This window comes from Chlamydotis macqueenii, chromosome 9 (genome assembly GCF_036417535.1).
Source record: "Chlamydotis macqueenii isolate bChlMac1 chromosome 9, bChlMac1.mat, whole genome shotgun sequence".
Classification (NCBI taxonomy): domain Eukaryota; kingdom Metazoa; phylum Chordata; class Aves; order Otidiformes; family Otididae; genus Chlamydotis; species Chlamydotis macqueenii.
This window is the reverse complement of record NC_141564.1, coordinates 25,160,660-25,180,138: the sequence shown is the minus strand read 5'-3', so window position 1 is coordinate 25,180,138 and position 19,479 is coordinate 25,160,660. Positions and strand designations below refer to the sequence as shown.

The 19,479-nt window shown below is 48.1% G+C and overlaps 2 protein-coding genes across 3 annotated transcripts in view; one reads left to right on the top strand and one right to left on the bottom strand.

Moving 5' to 3' along the window:
• Positions 1-342: 342 nt before the first annotated feature.
• Positions 343-9,616, bottom strand: SPTSSB (serine palmitoyltransferase small subunit B). Its single transcript, XM_086754478.1, has 2 exons — positions 9,557-9,616; positions 343-1,055 (listed from the first exon to the last, which is right to left on the bottom strand). The coding sequence occupies exon 2, from the start codon at positions 1,022-1,024 to the stop codon at positions 782-784; it is 243 nt and encodes an 80-aa protein (XP_086610604.1). The 5' UTR covers positions 1,025-1,055; positions 9,557-9,616; the 3' UTR covers positions 343-781.
• The window catches only part of OTOL1 (otolin 1), a 22,851-nt gene continuing 12,635 nt past the window's right edge, over positions 9,264-19,479 (top strand). For both annotated transcript variants that reach the window (XM_086754477.1, XM_086754476.1), the window contains exon 1: positions 9,264-9,394. The gene's annotated coding sequence lies outside the window, so the exon portion shown is untranslated. The remainder of the gene's footprint in view (positions 9,395-19,479) is intronic.

Below are 19,479 nucleotides of genomic sequence, written 5' to 3'. Positions count from 1 at the left end.
GACTTCCCTGTAGTTATTAAAATACTACTTCCACAGTTTTCTGGATCATCTTCCTCTGGTGCAGACATGCACTTTGCTTGCCTTGGTGAATGGGAACAGAAAGAAAAGATGTCTTGGTTTTTATCAAGGAAGGCAGGAGTACACTGAAACTGGGCCAGTTCTGATTCTTTCTGTCATGTTCAGTAAACTGCAATATGATTTTTTACTATCTTAGACCATCTAAACTCAGGTGCTGCAACTTAGATGCAAAAAGTTGGATTCAAGTTCATACTGCTATTGCTTTCTCCTCTAATTTCCTCTGCCATCCATTAAAAACCAGAAGTCAATAACCAGCGAGGTATGGTAGACTCATCTCCTTGTGTTGTCTAACCCAGATCAAGGGAGGCATGGTATATTTTGCCACTGCAGTCTCTCGGCAGAACTTTTTTGTGTACAATGGGTGTTGCACCCCTCCTCACAGCCATCATAAACAGCCCTTGCTGTTTCAAATATGCCAGCGTGATTAAATTTGGGTGCTGATAGAGGGGGCCAGTTGAATATTAGGTAAACGTGGCATTCCAGGTGATGTGTTTCATTATCACACAGCAAAAGCTGGCCTGAGTTTCATTTACTGGGGACGGCGCAGCCAGTAGTCAGTGCATCATTCTGGGTCTCAGCTATGGTAGTTAAGCAAGCCATGGTTTGTAAGAGAAAACAGTATTTTCACAACTGCTTCAGAATAAATACAGAAGACATTGCATGTCACTAGTTGCAAGAGCTGCTAATCACTACGCAGGCGAGTTCAGTTCGCAATGGAAACTGTGCTTTCGGGCTGGCCTCCAAATATCTGGGAGAAGAACTCAAAAGCTAGCCGCACGTGGATAGGGATGAAGACGTAAGCTGTGTACACCACCATAGCGAAAACAGTCACGGTGATGGTGTGGAACATGGACTGCTCCCAGGGCTCCAGCACGTAGCTGCAGGTGATCAGTAGGTACTGGAAGTACAGCCAAGAGATGTAGTCCTTCACATGCTTTATATCCATCTTCAGCTTTCAGTGATTGTGAGAAGATGACCTGTAACGATAGAGAAGTCTGGATTACAGCTACAGCGGAAAGAAGGACCTGGAACTAAAAACTGGTATGGTGAACATCGTGTCAAGATTGACACCATATGTAATTGTTACAGAAAATAAAATTCAAACCAAAATAGCGCATTGGTGCCATCACCAGCCTCCGCTGGCCTGGAGCAGAGGAAAACAACCTTTGGCTGTAGCAACTTCTGCCTGCAGTTATTGAAGCTGTATCAGCTGGGCACTTTCAATTCCTACGTTCTGATTATGAGCGTGTTTTGCTGTTCATTCCGCGGTAGGAATTAAAACCGCGTTAGCTCACAAAGGCGCAGGGTTCACACGGAAGTCAGGGAGATGCGCATTGAAAAGGGAAGGCTGTGGGCCAGCTCCCATAAATGTGGGTGGCAGACGCGTACGCTCTGGAATAAAGATGAGATTATAAGAACTGCTCTGTAAAAACTCCTCTGTTTACTTCTGATAATATTTTTTATTATTCTGCAGTTGTTGGCAATAAAGAAAAGACAAGCTATGAAAAGGAGGGAAAAAGTAATCTTAAATAGCCTAAGAAATTTTTTCAGCTTATTCCAAAGAAAGGAGATACATTACAGATTAAAAGAGTATTTACTGGAAGTTACAAGTCTAGGAAGGATTTTGCTCTCAGGTAATACCTTCCTGTTCCCATCTCCACACAGAAAGGAGAATAGCTGAGCCAGTATTAACTAGGAAATGGGTTTTGCCTTCCACTGGTTTTTGTTAAAATTGCTTGTCGGTATTTTAAGCAATCTTTAAATTCAGGCTAAAAACATCTACTTAGAGAAGATATATCGAGAGAATGACAAGCAACTGTACGAGGTTCACAGAGGGACTCCTTTATTTTGGGGGCTGAGTTTAAGGACACACACGCCGACCAGGTCAGCTCACAGTAAAAGGGAATACAGCAGATTTTAGTCTGTGATTAAAATAATGATGGGCCACTGGTGTAGGCCAAATGCATTACAATATTCACTGGTTTACTGCCTCTGGGGGCTTTGCAGTACAGTCTGGAGGTATGTACCGGCTCCTCTCCCGGTGTTTCTCCCCTCATCCCTCATCATCCTGTCCAGACCTCCTACGATCTGTTCCCCAGTTCCTCGACTCTCAACACCCCCATGAATGCATCCTCTTTGCTGGCAACAAGCGCAGGAAAACTGTAAACACTGGGCATTAAAAAGGGAGGGAGGCTTGTTTGTGTTAGCAGATTTTTATGGAGAAAAATTCCTGTACTTGTCCCATCACCCACCCAGTCTTTACTTTCCACCAGCCCCTCTTCTTCTGTGTCCCCCAACCAGCAGTACCTTCCCCAATTTATATTTTTTTTCCCCTCCTTCTCCCAAAGCAGTTTCCTTCACTTCCATCTTCCCCATATCTCCTAGACGGCATCTCCTAGACCAAGAGGCCTCCTACAATGCTTTTGGGGGGCACATCTCTCCCATTTTAAATCTAGCAGTGACTGTCTTCACTGTGAACAGCTTTACTTGCAAGGGTACAGCACGGGGAGAAAGGCCACCGCTGGTTTCTGTCCTGGTATGGATGGAAAATGATTCCTTTCAGATCATTTATTTTAAGGCAGAACTCAAGAGAGGCCTTAAAGCCTTGTAAATATTGCAAAGCGTGTTATAAAAATGGCACAGCTGGCAAACTGTGACATGCTGGGAGCCAAATGTGTCTCTATTTATACTTTCTGCAAAAAAGCAGCATTTTTCAATGAAGAGGTTAAGCCCTTTCCTACACAATTGAAAGGAAAACGATACAGGCTCCCTCACACTATCTAGGATTACGGTATTTACACTGGGGTTATACCTCTGCTAGTTAAACTCATACCTTTCTTGGGTAAATACCTGTTAAGCCTGACCGCTGCACGGAGAAACTGCAAGGCTGGAGGGCTTGCTGTGGGTGTTTAAGACGACGAGGTCACCAGAGAGGTGCTGCAGTGGTTTTGAGGGGAGAGATCCCAGGCTCCCGGTGCTTTCTGCCCCCAGCGGCACATACGCTTGGATGTCTCCATACAGAGCTGGTATATGGAACAGCTAAAACCAGGGAAAAAATTCCCCAGGCTGATGTTACTGATATTAGACCAGTCTACCAGGCTGCAGACTCACCACTATCACTTACTAGACATTGCTGTCTTGGAGGGATAGATGAATAAAGCATGAAGTAATTAAAATAAGGAGCAGACCTTTTGATTTCTATCAAAGACCTTGTTAAACTTTCTCCAGCCTGGGGACTGCGTTTCCATTTAGCTCGGTCACTGAGCCCCAGCAGCCAGCCTGTGCTTCTTCAGTTCTTCCCGTTCGCGGCACGGGGGGATGACCCATCTCCAGGCACCCAGGCAGACCCGTACTGGGACTCCTTGGACTACCAGCAGGAACACAAGCCGTGTTAATGCAGAGACTACGCAGTCTCCAAATTAATGACAGAGTTTGAGATAAGTAAAACAGTGAAATTCCAGTCTCTGTCTTCACCACTAACACACTTCCACTGCATTTAATCTGCCCAGAGACTTCCCTCTGTTAGCAGGACTCTCTTGGAAATGCAGCAAGCACAAGGGGCATCTTGGGATAATGCAATTCTAGATGCATAATTTATAAAAGGAAAACATAGGAGGGAAGGGAAAAAAAAAAAAGCCATCTTAAACTGGCTGCTCAGTCAATGAGCAATGACACAAGAATCCACTGTGTTACGGTGACACGGATACCTTTTGTGAAGGTACTCCATTTGCATTCACTGAGGGCCAGTTTTAAGCAAAGCCCAAAGCTCCACACCTCCAGAGATCTCAGGCAGCCTCCCCACCTGGTTTTTATTAGATTAATGCCACAATCAGCTGGTGCTCAGAGTTTAAAGGATCCTGCATTATTAGCTCATCAGGTCTGAATATTCCAGAACAGGAGAGAACTGCTGTTGTGCAATTTTAACTTAGCGCTCATTTGTCTACAGATCTGAATTTAAGGATTCAGTTCATTGTGGAAATGCCTTCCTGTTCAGAGGCTGTGGGGCTGGTAAACCTGCTATGAATAAAATGAATAGAATTCAGCTTCTAAAGCTATTAAGCAACATTCAAACTATTTTCAGCAATTTCACCTCCAAGCAAAAAAGGCAAGAAGAGAAACCCGTAAAGCAGCTTTTATTGTTTTAAGTGGCGCCCAGATTTTCTTTCTTGTTGACACATGTCTCTGATTAGGGTAGCAGAAAAGATAAATCATCATTAAAAAAAAAAAATCCCAGGTTTCATTTAAGAGCATGCCTAATCTCAAAATTTTCTTTATTAAAAACCTTAGTTCCCAGTGTTAGAAGTTGTAACCTGAAGATACCAGTGTTAGGTGCTTTACTATATCATTTCTGCTTTGAGCTACAGGGGTTTGGGGGACTTTGTTCACGCTAGCAAGTCTCCATGCCTGACTGGTGGCTGGACAGCACCTGGCAAAATGCACCTGCTGGGAAATTCCTGTGGAAAGAGACATTCTTGCAGTGGAACTGGGATAGACTGGTTTCCAAAGAATGCTTGAAAAACACCTTACACCCTCAGCAGGAAGGTTTGGTTGGCTTATATATGCAGAGAAAAAGGGATTCCAACACATTCAGCTCTAGGTAAGTTTATCTAGACTGGGAAAAACCAAACCCTGGAGCTGGAGATAGCCCCATAACCATCAAACAGGTGGTCTCTGCTGCTCTGAATGTAAAGAGGGCTAAGTGTATAACAAGCAAACAAAGTGCAAATATTTAATTGGCTAAAAATTGGCCAAAAATTGGCCATTTGCTAAGTAACAGCTGTGACAGAGCAGAAGCAAGAGCTGGTTGGTTTTGTAGGATCCCAAGGGATTGTGCTCATGCTGAAGCTCAAGTAAAACCCTGCCATGCACCCCTGAGGATTGTATTTGGTCTTGCGTGGTGCAGGTGTCCTGCATACAAGCTCCAAATGGCAGATGTGACAAGGCAAAGTGCAATATTTATTTTAAAGTTATCTGATATGTAAATAATTCCAGCTATTAGAAGAGGAATGGGCAGTCATCCACCTCAGGTACTAAAATATGTGTCCCTTCGCAACTTATTTACCTGTAACTGTTCTTACTTATTTGTGATTTTATTGTGTTAGATGGGTTTGTTCTGCTGTTACTTGGCCAGAATATCCCGACTTATCCGAGGCACCAGTCTTGGCCGTCTTAATGTAACGTAACTCTGGGGTGAACCCAGTGATTTTATGTGGACTGATGTTTCTGAAAATGCAACTAGAACAAAGGGATTCACATTCCCAGTCTATCATGCATTTGCTTTAATATGTTTTATTCAGTTAGTGCCAGGCATAGCGCGTCAGGAATGAAACACAGGTCCTGCAGACCAGTAGTCAGGAAGAAATCAGGAAAAAGTTTAGATGAGGCAGCAGTTAAAATCGTGCAGAGGATCTGAACACCAGCATTTCCCAGGGACACCATCTCAGTCCCTTCCTTTATTGCATCTGTGCTGCTCAGATTCCCCATACGCAGCGTGGCCCGTGGCCATATAGCACCAGAGCAGCCTAGAAAGCTGCCTGTTAGCTACTGCCAAGCAGAACCCTCAGGTCACCGTAGTACTTACACACGGATGCTTAAATGTACCCTAAAGCTTGTTTTCCCAGGGAGGCAATGCCAGGCAAAGAATGAATGAGAACAGCAGCAATAATCCCAGCACAGCTCCCACTTATGCACCATTAAAAATGTCTTTACATATAGACTTCCATAAATACCCCCCCCAATTCTGGAGTAAAAACACACAGCAGCAGCGAGGCCATCTCTGGTTTCTCCTCCTCAGCATTCATCTTCCTGAATCAGCGCCTCGCCGCATACTTGGCCATGCGTTACTGCCGGCTACCGTGCTACAGGAATTGTAAACTCTCCTTACGTACGTCTGCTTGCCACCATCCGTGCGACACCAGAATAAAGTTCAGAGCTGGTAAAGTTTTATTGCTGTACAATGACTCAGACATTTTGCATGTGAGAACATGCTTTGACTGTGCCTATGCGGTTTTTTGGAAAAAAAAAAATCTTCCAGGAGTGGAAAAATACTTCAAGAGTGGAAACAGTAAGGCAGAAAAGGCAATGGCATTTTTAGCCAGGTTTCTGCTTTACCTTGCTCAGAAGAAACTCCAGCATCTTCCCAAATCTGTCATCACTAACCCTGCTTCCTGCTGACTTCAGTGGTAGCGTGTCAGTGCTGTTTTGTTCCCTTTCAATGGAAAAGTCGCATAAGGCGACCTAGAAGTCTAACAAACACCTTTCGCTGTTGACAGGAAGACTTCCTTTTACTTTCAGTAGCTCGAAACAAGGCAGCAAAACACTCACGGAGTGGCACTACAGGAGCGGCAGTGCCACACCTGCCCAGGATCTGACCCAGACCTCTTAATCTCCAGCTCTGAACACAAACCTCACGCACACGCTCCTTCAGCAGCTCTTCAATAACACCACAGTCCCCAGCAGCAGTCTGGCGCTATAATTTACCTGCATGGACACATTTGTCACTGGAGCAACTGGATTCTTGTCAGAATCTCCCTCCACCTGGACTGCAGTACACCCAGAGGAGTTCCGAAATACTATTTTGCTCCTTCAGTCAAGTACAAGTACACAGATCCAGGGTGTGATGGCCTACGGTACTGCAGGAAGTAATTCTGGATGCGGTAGCTAAACCGCTGACCCTCAAGAAAGGAGAGGGTGATCTGCAGCACCCATAGGGATCTCATTTGGAGAGAGGCTCCCAACCATTCAGGTAACAGCACTGCAATTGAAAGCAGTTAATGTTTACACAGATTTCTGCCTTAGCTACTCCCTGAAAACTGTAGGCTGTTCCTAGCAAAACTCCATTAAAAAAAAAAATCAACTCCTCCTGACTTTGAAGCCTGGCTGATTTATTGGCACACTCTCCTTTCTCTAGTCAGCTGCAGAGGAAGAAGATGCAGCTTCTCTGTAACAAAAACACTCTTGGAGCAGCTCTGTCCCATTTTCTTCCAAGGCCAAATTAATTTTTTAAAGAGTTTTCTGTTCTTCCCGCCTCTGAAGTTTCCTCAGTCATTTTCTTACATAACTAGCTTCTTACAATTTATGTCCAAACCCCTTCCTTTCCAGCTTTCTCTGGGCTCAAAATCCTCCCCCTGTGACAGGACTTGGAGCAGAAGTGGCCTTTGGTGATAAGCTCTGCCAGGGAAGATGGGTAAACTGGCAAGTTGAGATCTCAGGGCGAGCTTTCCCTCTATTTTCAGTGTAAGTAGAGTTTATTAACATGGTTTTGAGCAGAGCCCATTCCCAAACAAGACCTCAAATTTGTGACTGCAGACCAGCACCAGGTTTAAATTGCAAATATGTAAAAACTGAGAGCTCTTTAAGAGCTGTTCCATGAGGTATCTTAGAGGGGTTTTGGCTTTGCTCTTGGTGACAAGCCTTAGTTCCTGCAAGACTTTTCAGATTTGGGACATCAGTTCAATCATTCAAGCGGGCTTAAAAGACTTCAAAGTTCAGAAGGTTGTGTAAACACATCCCTCTGTAAACAAAATAGCTAGGATGTTTGGGCTCTACAAAGAGATTTACTTTCAAATGTAGTTCTTCTTTTATTCAGACTTCTTTGGTTTGCTCCGAGTCATTTCTGAAGCAGCTGAAAATAATAGCTGCTCTGAGTTACGTGTAATACGAGAACGTGAATGCCATCATAGTTATGACAGGTATTAGTGGAAAACAGGTACCAAACTCTTGTGCAAGAGCATCTCCTTTGAAATCTCATGAAAGGAAGCAGTGTTGCACCATGCCAATTACTGCTCTGAAGGGGAAAAGGAAAATGAAGTGAGATACTTGCAACAGATAAGAAGTAGAAGGGGAGATTCATATTTTCCACACGAACAGATTTAACCCCCCAGATGCAGTAAGGAACAGCTTCCTTCGCAGGCCACTTCATCCCCGTGAGCAAATATTTTTGAACTCAGAAAACTACTGATACAGTAGAATACTCCTTAAATGTGAGGAGAGCAAAGCCACCCTTAATTTTTGGGGGGAGGATGCAAGAAATACTCCTGTCAGGTCACAGGGCAAGACAAAGGTCTTCAGAGTTGCAACACGCTGCCATGCCAGTCATCCCTGAAGAGCAGCAGGGTCTGAGTTATGTGTTTAACTAGAACAGATGGGATGGATGGAGAGAAAGGAGGCGGCTTCCAGTCAGGTGCTTTGCACGTGCAGATACACACACACACGAGGTGGTGAGAGCTGAGAAGCGAGACCAGGCGGGTTCCCCTCCACAGGGACACAGCTGAGCATCGTGTCACAGCCCAGCTGCGTGGGCTTCTCTCCACCCAGGGCACTGGTGTGGGGAATGCTCGCTCAGCACTACACCAGGAGCGTGGCCAGGCTTAAGGTATGCAACTACTGCACAAGTTAGAAGCTCATTAAAAACAGGACTGGCAGAACCTCGTGCAGAGCAATGGATGCTTCTTCCTATCAGCCAGCTGGAGCACCTGAGTCTTGGTGCCATTCACTGCATCACATCCTGGACACTTTTTGGGGACAGAGGTGATGGAGCAAGGATTCCCGTGGCCCTGAGCTGCTCTCCAAGCACCCTTTCACCACATCTCCCATTACTGCTGGATGAACAACATCCTCTGCCAAGACCACACCATCCAGAAACGTCTCCAAGGACTTACAGAATTGCTCTCAAGACACAGTTATTTGTGCCATACCCATGATGTTCATGAGGAAGAGATAAACAAGCATCCCAATTCCTAAAGCATTTTAAAATACATTGTCCAAGAAGTACCATGCATGCTGATTAAATGAAGTAGTAGCGCTTACTACAGGGATTCTCTCTATACTATCCCAACTCCACTTACACAACAGGGAGCTGCTCTTGCACCCACTTCACTCTGAAGGATTACTGGAAGCAACCAGCAACTCTCAGAAAACCAAAGAGCAGAAACCTACCAACACTGAGCATTGCCACCACACTGGCATGGTGGCACCATCCCCTTCCCTCCTCCACCACTCCCCACCTATTTTCAGCCTTTTTACTTCTAGGTTTCCGACTGGTTTCCAGTGAATCTCCACCAAGGCAAACCATCTTCCTGAGGGCTCCTCCAGCAACCAGAGCTGGAGATCTCTGACCGCAGGTCCACAGCAACAAGTCCTGAGAGACCTTGCTGAAGGCTGCAGGTCCCTCTGCAGTGCCACCAGCCACCTCGAGGGAGGCTTTGCCGCTCCTGCTCCGAGGCCTCTGCTCCGCCGCAGCCCCGCAGATGGCCGCGCAGGTTACGCGTCTCCGCTCGGCCAAGGTCACCGGTCCCTCCATTTGGGGAAGCCCTGGGTCGGTGCCTCCTCCTTCTCCTCCGCGGGGCCCTCGGTCCCATCACCTCGCCCCCGCCGCCACGGGAAGCGCCCCCGCCGCCCTCACCTCCGCTCCGCGGGACTCCGCGCACCGCCGCTGCCCGGCCCTACCCTACCGGCTCCGCCGCCCTTAAATACCTACCGCCCCGCTCCGCTCCGCTCCTCACCGCGCCCCGCCGGGGGCCGGTCCCCGCCGCTCCGCACCGCTCCGCGCCCCCGCTCCGCACCGCCCCGCCCCGCTGCCGCAGCAGCTGCGCGCCTCTGGCTGCTGCGCCGGGCTTTGCAGCGTTTGGGGGGGCGGGGGGGCGGAGGGGGGGGGGACGGGACGACAGAGAGCCAGGCTCGGGGACAGCGGTGTCACCTCCGGGACGCGGAGCTGCGATGTTTCGCGTTTCTCCCTGCGGCTGTAGGCGGCTATAGGCGGCTATAGGTGGCTGTAGGTGGCTGTAGGGGGCTGTAAGTGGCTATAGGTGGCTATAGGTGGCTATAGGCGGCTGTAGGCAGCTATAGGCGGCTGTAGGCGGCTATAGGTGGCTGTGGGTGGCTGTAGGTGGCTATAGGTGGCTATAGGCGGCTGTAGGTGGCTATAGGTGGCTGTAGGGGGCTGTAAGTGGCTATAGGTGGCTGTGGGTGGCTGTAGGTGGCTGTGGGTGGCTATAGGTGGCTATAGGCGGCTGTAGGCAGCTATAGGCGGCTGTAGGCGGCTATAGGTGGCTGTAGGTGGCTGTAGGTGGCTATAGGTGGCTGTGGGTGGCTGTAGGTGGCTATAGGCGGCTATAGGTGGCTGTAGGCGGCTATAGCCGGCTGTAGGTGGCTATAGGTGGCTGTAAGTGGCTATAGGTGGCTATAGGTGGCTGTAGGGGGCTGTAAGTGGCTATAGGTGGCTATAGGTGGTTGTAGGCAGCTATAGGTGGCTGTAAGTGGCTGTAGGTGGCTATAGGTGGCTGTAGGTGGCTATAGGTGGCTATAGGCGGCTGTAGGTGGCTGTAAGTGGCTATAGGTGGCTATAGGCGGCTGTAGGTGGCTATAGGTGACTGTAAGCGGCTATAGGCGGCTATAGGTGGCTATAGGTGGCTGTAAGTGGCTATAGGCGGCATCTGCTTCACGCACTTGCGTAATGCGCTTGTTCTCCCCGCTGCAGGGCCACTGCCGTGACCCAGGCACCGGCTGTACCACCCCAGCCCTGGACACCTGGCTCCAAACCGGCTGTTACGCGCTGTCAGTGCTGTATTTCGTGCACGCTCCTTGGCGCAGATGAGGTTGTAACGTAGTTTATAACACAGGCGGGTGTGCCAAAGGGTGCCCCCGAGCCCCCCAGCTCCAAGGGGCTGAGCGGGAGAGACCCCAGCATTGTGATGCGCTACAGCGCGGCTGGGAGAAACCAGTGTTACTGGCGTGTGGAGAAGGAAGCAATGATAGTGTGTCAGATGTGTTTCCAGAAGAGAGACATGTGGATGGAGAAGTGCTTGCAAGACTTTATCTGGAATCCTGTGAAATACTACATGACACTGCTGGCCATGAGGCTAAGATTTCCTTAGTTTATTCTGCCCCGATATAAAAAAGCATAATTTAGTGTCCTGCTCGCTACCAAAGAACAAGAAGTTCACAGTATAAGCGAGAAAGAAAAGTAACAGAAACATTTTGTTCACTGTTTTACCCTCGAGGAGCAGGATGCCAGGTAAAATCTCATTCCCTAAGCAGAGCGATTGCAGAGACTTGATCTTGACAGGCTGATCCTATTTCTCAGCCTTCAAAAGTCTTACAACAGTGCCAGGGTTTAACTCCAGCCGGCAACCAAGCACCACGCAGCCGCTCGCTCACCCTCTCCTCGCCCAAGTGGGGTGGGGGAGAGAATCGGAAAGAAAGGAAAACTTGTAGGCTGACATAAAGACAGTTTACTAGGACAGCAAAGGAAAAGATAACAGAAATATTTATATTCATAATGATAATAATAAAGTACAATGAGAATAGAATACACAAAAGAAACAATGCACAATTTTTCGGAGCATTTGCCACCGTCCGTGGACTGATTCACTCATTGGTGTCATTCCATTCCATGACACTAATTACATGATAAATGAGTGGCGTTAAGAAGGGGTTGGTTTTGTCTTGTGTTCTTTCATTTGAGATGATGGAAAATAATAACCTGTAAAAACTGCCTAAGCCAGGCCCACCAGGCCATCAGGACATGGCGGAACGTATAGAATCCTAGAATCACGGAATGGTTTGGGTGGGAAGGGACCTTTCCAGGCCACCCAGTCCAACCCCCCTGCAAGGAGCAGGGACATCTCCAACCAGATCAGGTTGCTCAGAGCCCTGGCCAACCTGGCCTGGAGTGTTTTCAGGGATGGGGCATCCACCACCTCTCTGGGCAACCTGGGCCAGTGTGGTGAACATGGTCCAAGCGTGAGTGGGACCAGGGCTGTTGCTGGTGCTGGGTCCTTGCCCTGTGTGGCAGCGGGCAGCTCCCACAGCCAGAGGTTGGCTGAAGTTGTCTGAGCTCCATGAGGAGGGACCATCCCCCCTCAGCCATGGAGCCCTGTCCCTCTCCCTGCCTGCCCGTTTTGGGCCACGTCCCCTTCCCTGGCAGAGAGACGAGCTGGGCTGAGGGAGTCATCAGCTGAATAACGTGTTTATTTTGCCGGTGACTCTCCGTGCTGCAGAGGCAAGAGCAAATGGCCACAGGGATTTGAGTGACGACGCCATGCTCTGAGGGTTTGACCACAAACCTGTTTGGCTGTAGGCACCGAGGTTTCTTTGGCTTGTGGCCGCGTTCACACCGCGGAAGAAGCCATATGTGCAGACACCCCAAAGGCAGTGGGTACCGCGGCGAACCCGGAGGCTGGAGCCAGCCACGGGGCTGTTCTCAGTTTTATGAGTTGAGCTGCTTTTTACAACTAGGTGGGAACTGTGAGAAAAAGAGCTCATGGTGGTAAATCGCCTACTTTTCCGTGCAACAAGCTGCCTCTTAAAGATAGGCCTTTGGGGGTGAGCTGAAGTTTGTACGTTCTCTGCAGCTGTGCGGTGGTTCGCTCGGCTCATCACTCACCCTGCCAGAGGTGGCTGTCACCACAGCTCTGCCCGCAAAGCTGGTCATGGCCGCGCTCCCCAATCTTATCTCCACCCAAAGCTGCTGGGTCAGCGGGGACCTCCCCGCCGAGAGGGGTGGCTCGTCCCGAGTACGCAGCAGCGGGAGCTGGGGTCACCTCCAGCACGGCGGGGCCGCTGTATCGTCTGTGTCTTCCGAACCACAGACGGCCGTAACGCCAACTACCTCAAGGGCCAGACGTTACTGCTGTTATTAAATTTGTTCTTTTAATATTTGAACACGTTTTAATGCTGCTTTAAAAATGCCCTTTCCTCAACTGATATCTTTACAAGGCACTTACACAAACAAAGCGGCGCAGGCGGCAAAAGGGTGACCAGGATGCGACGCTTCCCTTCCCAGCTCGTACAGGGAGAGCAGCGCTTGTTTCTTCTGCTGCTATTTTTATGAATGCTGACTGCAGAGCTGATGCTTGCTTGGTCTTTGATCTTAAAAAAAATACTTATGCAGAGGATTTGTTTTAAACTTCTGAATAGTTGTGCCCCTTTCTAGCTCGAAGCGGAGCTCCTGGAGTGCTACGGGAGCCCACATTGCGTCAGCTTGGTAAAAGACGTAGTGCCCGAGCGGACAGTGCCTGGCACGTTACGTGTTTTTGCCAGTCATACAGCATCTGATGGGTATCACTTACACTTGCAAAAGCATTCTCAGTTAGCAGAGCACTTGCTTCACAGCTTTAGCTGTGGTGTTAGTGTATTTTTCAGAGAGGAGTTTATAAAATTATCACCCCAATGATCTGTTACTGTCTTGTTTCACTTGGCCGCTGATGGTTGTGTTAGGTGCCATTGCCAATTTGTAGAAGATGAAGGTTCAGTGTGTGTATGCATGCTTCACACTTGTCTTTTCACACACAGGATCTTCTCAAAAGGAGGAGGATCTGCCTTACAGTGAATTACTGATTTACTGATAACCAAGTGGTGTTTGCCTTCAGACAAGACAGGGCCCCACCAAGCTCTGCTGGCGTTTCGAGGGCTGGTGTTTCCAGAGGAACTCCACCAAGGAGGATGGTCAGAACTGCCTCCTGATTGAATTCAGGATTAATAACTCTGGTGGGAGATGTAGGACAGGATTTAATCTAAAGGAGGCTTTGGTTTGATTTACCGTGCGTTGCTGAAAGAGAGGGAAGGCTCTTTCCCTTCACCTCTTTCTGCTGGAGCTGGCTGCTCCTGTTGGTCTCCTCCACTCATGGATCCAGGAGAAGCCTGCTGGCTTGCGCCTTGGAAGGAAAAAAAAGCAAAGCAGTGAAACAAGAAAAAAGAACAAGTGAGCAAAGAGAAGGAAACTTTTCTACTAGACCAGCGGGTTTACTAGCAGCTGGGGTTTGGAAGGGAAAGACTTCATGTGGTCGAATAAATACGTTTGAAAGAGCATCTAAACTTGCCGGCAGTGTGCGGAGAGCCAGGAGGCAGGTGCCCGTGTGCCAGGATCGGGCGCTCCCTCTCCCACGTGTTTGCCCCTCGGGAGCCACGTCAGTGCGACGGCTGCGGTGTCGGGATGCGGGTGGGTTTGCGACGTACATCCCCCCATCCCTCATCCCTCGCGTTTATCAGCGCAGCCCCTGTTGCAGGGTGGCCCTAGGGCCGTGGAGGCCTTTCTGCTCTGAGCAAAGGAGCCAAAAAGCCTCCCGGTGCCTTAAAACCAGGCCTGCACAACAAAGGATGAGTAACACCGCTAAGCCAGGCCTAGCCATCACCTTCCTTGGGGTTGCCAGCCTCTCCCTCCGAACCTGCTTGAACCTTCTCTAAGAGTGTTGTGCTTGTCGTGGTAAAGGTCATACCAAAGCTGTTAGTTGTACAAAGTTTATACAAACAAGGCAGTTTGTTTCCTTGTCTCCCCAGGGGCTGGTGCCCTGGAAGATCTGCTCCCTTCGTTGTTTGGCCGCCGGGGATTCGTGTTAATTATTACTGGGGATTTGAGCGGTAGCCCTTGCTGCTGCAGGAAACATCCGGAAGATTACCCCCTTGAGACGGGAACAGAATCGCTTGCCTGCTGTAAAGGCTAACAAAACATTTATAAAGTCAAAACTACCGTCTCTGTGAATATTTTATGAGTCTGTAGGCTCTGTCACACCCTGTTGTGGCGATGCTTGCCAGCAGGACGGTTTTCTTTCCAGCTGGGGTCAGCGGGTGGATCGGTTGCAGATGAGGGCTGGGTGCTTTTCCATCCTGTTTCCTTCTGCTTTCCTTCTGCTCCATCCCATTCCTTCTGCAGCTTGCCTTCACCCACACGACTTGGGTTCAACACATGGATGCTGAATTTGGGCAGGAGCTTAGGTGACTTCCGTAGCGGTTGCTTTCTTGCCAGGGAGCACCGTTCTACAACCCGACCCCACGGCTGCACGTTCCCGCTGCACTGCTGCTGCCTGAGGTTCCTGCAGTGCCCCTGCCCCTTTTTCTGCTGGTTATTTTGCTCACACATACAGATTTCATCCATCCTTGAAGACAGAAGATAAACCACCGGGCTGTGAGGCTCCTCGTTAGGGATTAAGGTGACTCTTTGAGGCCAGAAAGGGATGAATGTTCTAAAAATAAAGACCTTCGTTTGTTAGCTGTCTGTGTTTGTGTCATAGTTGATGTGTGCGTTGGGTATTTGGAGGCTTTGAATGTCAAATGTTTACTAAGTCGTGTCGAAGTGCCGTGATGATGCTTTTCTGAACTCCGCTACGTAGTCTGCACCCGTCTTCTGCAGATGGTAGATCTTCTTCTGCCTCGCAGGCAAGGTCTGAAATTCCACTTTCTTTCATGGAGTCTTATTTTGGACTTTAAACAAAGGAGCGAAATAACTCCAGGTTCCTCTGCAGGCCTGGTTCCTGAGCAGACCTAAGGATGTTCCTGCAAAAGTAACAAAACAACAGGCCCGAACTCTTTTCTTTTTGCAATAGTGAGATATCTGGATATATTTTTTTCAGATCTTGTCTAGCTAGTCGGTCTGTCTTGATTAATGGAGAGGAAACTTCCAGAGTAAGAGTAAGGCTTGGCTTGGCTGGGGTTGCAGAATATTCCTGTAAAACGTCCCTAGGCTGGGATGCTGGGCAGAGGTGATGCTCTGGCCAAACCTTTGATTATTGTCCCGATTTGGTGTTTCTCTTCTCCTGTGCTCCTGTTGAAAGTCACAGAGCCATCTCCTGACAAAACTGCGTGTAAAGTCAGTCTGACAAATTAGAGAACAGCCTCTCATTGGATTATAGAGCAGATGGGATAAAGCCATCGCCTCTCTGGGGTGCGTGCGCCAACCATTTGTGGGTGCTTATTCCACCGCGTGCTTTAGCTGAGCACCACATGGGTCTGTGGGCTCTGTTTTGGGAATTAGCGGTACTGCAGTCGTGCCTGTGGGGCAGGAAAGGCTGCGCGGGACACCAGGCTGGCAGGGCGGCGGTGGCCACAGTGGTCAGGTTTGGTCCTGCCTCGTGGTGCAAGTTCTTTTGGAATTTTGTGCAAGGCAAGATCCATGGTCTGGTGTGAGAAATTGTGTTGCACAGAAAACTGCTTATGCGTAGCATACAGTGTATTCGTCATTTTTTATAAGCAGTATATTTGTATCCTCATAAATTTCAGTATTAACTGGTGTTCTGGGTAAATTCCAGCTGGGGTAACTCTGCCTGTATCCCATCTAGAGGAGGGGCTGGGTGCCGTTCTACGATCAGATACAATGAGTAATTAGAAGGTAAAGGATTAATCAACTTTGACAAGGGCTGGGCGGGATCTGTAATCCTGCATGAGTCAGATCTTCACGTCACTCTCTGCTCTTGATGTGTCCTTTTGACAATATTAAATTGCTACAGCCGGTTTAATGGTCCGTATGAGCAAGTGTGCGATCTCCTGTTTTAATTGTAATCTTGTTCTTGACCTATAGAAGATCTGAACATGTCCGTACTCACACCCTCACTCAGATACCAGGTGGGAACACTTGTGCTTGTGGGTTAAAAATACCTCTAAGTGTTACTGGAAAATGTATTATTTCATTGACATCCCTACTTGTTACACAGCTCGTTCACTTGAATAATCATAAAGACCAAGCAGGAGGAGGAGCGAAAGCACATAAAATCACTCTTGGTTTTGGATGAGTATTCACAAGTAGGTCTAGTTATTGCAGAATTCTTTATTTCTTCTTAGCAGAGTGGCTCATCTACAAGATCTTGATTTCTGCTAGTCAACGCTGCTGTAGGCTTCAGCCAGGGATCTTCGTACCTCCAAGACACAAGCCATTCCTCTTCCCACATCTGCCGAACGACTCGCGCTATCACCTAACTTCATCCAGAGGGTAGGCAGCAACCTACGGCTACCGTAGTGGATGCGGGGTTTGCTCCTATAACTGCTTCCTGAGTGTTTTAGAGAAAAATGAAGTTGCTTTGGGAGTTTAAAGTTTCCCTCTAGAGAAGGCAGCTGTGTTTTGTGGTGGTCTGGAAGGAATCGCCCACAGAACGCCTGTGCCTCCTGGTTTTGCAGCTCCTCTGGGTTGCACCCAGTTGGAGAAGGCTTTCGTCTTCGTTTTAAATACACGCAATTCCACCCACTGTCTTTCATCTCCTCCTGCTCTTTCACAATGCTGTATGATTACAGCCAGCCTTGTGATTAATCCTGTTCATTCTGATACCAGTTTGTCATGGGAAATTTTCTTAAAATGAGCGGTTCTTACCAATAGGTACAGGGTTTTTTTTTTTTTGTTTTCCCCTGTGTACTTTGACCATACAGATTCAGCCTTTATTACTGCTCTCAGTGGAAACAAGTTTGAAAACTGTAGGTCTCCCAGATACCTGATTTGTTGTGTTTTGTCTATTAATCACATATACTCGCTGTTCAAAAATTCCATTTTCTCTCTAGAGGCTGTTGATAAATTATTCCAGGAAAGTGTTTGTTGTCTCCTGTTGCGCTTGTCCTTGATGGAAGAGGATGCTCAGGATGCAGAGCACGATGTGTGGGTCTGTGGGGGTGAGCAGGGCTTAGGGCCGGGATGTTTGTGCTTCATCTTTGGATGGTGCGGGCTGTGGAAGCACTTGGAGTGCCCTCTTGTGATGAGCCTCTGGCTGAAGCAGCAGTTCTCCACATTTCCTGAAGCCTCTTGTGTTATCCCTCTCCATCCCACCTTCTGCCCCGTCATCCCTGTTTCTTCACAGCTGCGCCTGCCGACATGGAAACCCTCTTCTTTGTCTTTGTCTTTCAGCTCTGCTTGTGAAAATATGCTGCGTTTCACCACGAGGTCTAGCATATGGCAGAGCTTGTCGCTATATTTGGGCTCCAAACCAGACTGTTGCCTCCTTGCAAACAGCAGCTACCGCCGTAGAAATCCTTCCCACTCAGGCACGTTTTGCTCTTTCTCCTTTTTCAAGGCCGGCTATGAGATATGGAAAGGAGGTTCCTCTGCTCCTGCTCTAATCAGAAGATCTAAAAAATGCGGTGTACTTATTTATAATTACAATTCAGTAGTATTCTACATTCCCCTGTGTTATTCCTGCTGCTGGGTGAGGTGCAGAGGAGGTGGAGAGGTTTGTGCAGCGGCTCTTCTCAGGGGAAATTAGGATAAATGAGCGTGGGAGGAAGGTGGATGGTGGTTTGGTGGGTGGGAGTGTAACCCTGCAGAGGATGAGATATTCCCACTTATGAAAGTCCCCAGACAGAGCTGTGGCAGAGCCGAAAGATGCTCTTCCAGCCCCACGCCGCCCCACCGCGCAGGAGACCACAGGTGGTGACGCTTTTTGGGAGATGCCAACCCGCTGTGCATCTCGCTGCCTCTGCAGCTCCTCTCTGAGCCTGCTGAGGTGTGAAACGAGCCCCACACCACAACGTTGTTCTCACGCCGCCTCTCGCCGGTTGTTAAATGGAGAGTTGTGTTTCTGGGACGGTTAATTTTCACCTTGCATGGGCCTTAGGTGTCTGTTCCAAACAAATCAGTGGGAGTCTTTCATCTGACTTTAGTGTTGATCCAAAATCCCTTGCATCTAGTTTCTATGTCAGAAAAAACAATTCTCTCCCTCCCTGTTGCTTTTTAATTTTGTAAATACTATAAACTCCCCTCAATTTTTGAGTCCAGCACACATACAGACGGTTTTGTTCCCAGATTTTTTGCTTCCTATCATGATTTTAAGGTTGCAGCACGTGACTCTTTAAAACACTGGGACCTGGGCCGTAACCTTGCTTTATTACAAAACATGTATTTGCCAGAGCAAAGAAGAATTTGGGTTAAAGGAAAGTAGATATCTCCATTTCCTTATTTCCAAGGGGTGTTGCAACACCTCCCAATGTAGAATTACCTGCAAAGGAGTCTGCGTCACTGCGCGTCGACGTTGTGCCGCAGAGGAGCAGGGCAAGGTTCTCTGCTGAAGGGAATTTGCTGTGGTGGGGATCTGTAAGCCCTTTGTCTCCCAAGATGGTTATTAACTTGGGTAGTTTCAGGCTGACTGGATTTCACAGTATTAAAATAGATAATGATGGCAGTGTTTACGATGGAATAATCAGCTTAGGACAAAAGCTTTTGCCAATGCAAAGAGCTCAAACAAGCTGTGTCCAACAGTGAGACATTGCCATCTCTTGGACAGGTGCAGCTTGAACATAGACTTTGTTTAAAACCCACAATCATTAAAAGCCCGGTAGCGTAGCTGAGGACTGGGAAAGGGCTGAGGCTGCAACTGAGCCCAGTATCCCGCTATTTTAGTTTTCGTACATCTTAATACTGGCAAGGACACAGTCCGACTCCGAAATCAGAAACGCGGCGTGTTATCTCTTTGTGTAAAAGTGGTTGAAGTTACCAGGTTGATGTCCTGAAATATTACAAGCTGTGAGTAATTTCTTCTCAAATTATGAGGCTGGAGCAGTTTAAATATAATTACACTTGGGATTATTGTCATTTACCTCCTCGAGTCCGAGCCTTTTTAACAGCAGGCTCAGAACTGACTTTTAAAAATGAAACCTGCAATTTTCTGCCATCACAAGGTTTTAAGAGATTAAGATTTAAGAGCACTAAATATC

Excerpts from the sequence above, each read along its gene's own strand:
- SPTSSB (XM_086754478.1), bottom strand. The coding sequence starts at position 1,024 with ATGGATATAAAGCATGTGAAGGACTACATCTCTTGGCTGTACTTCCAG.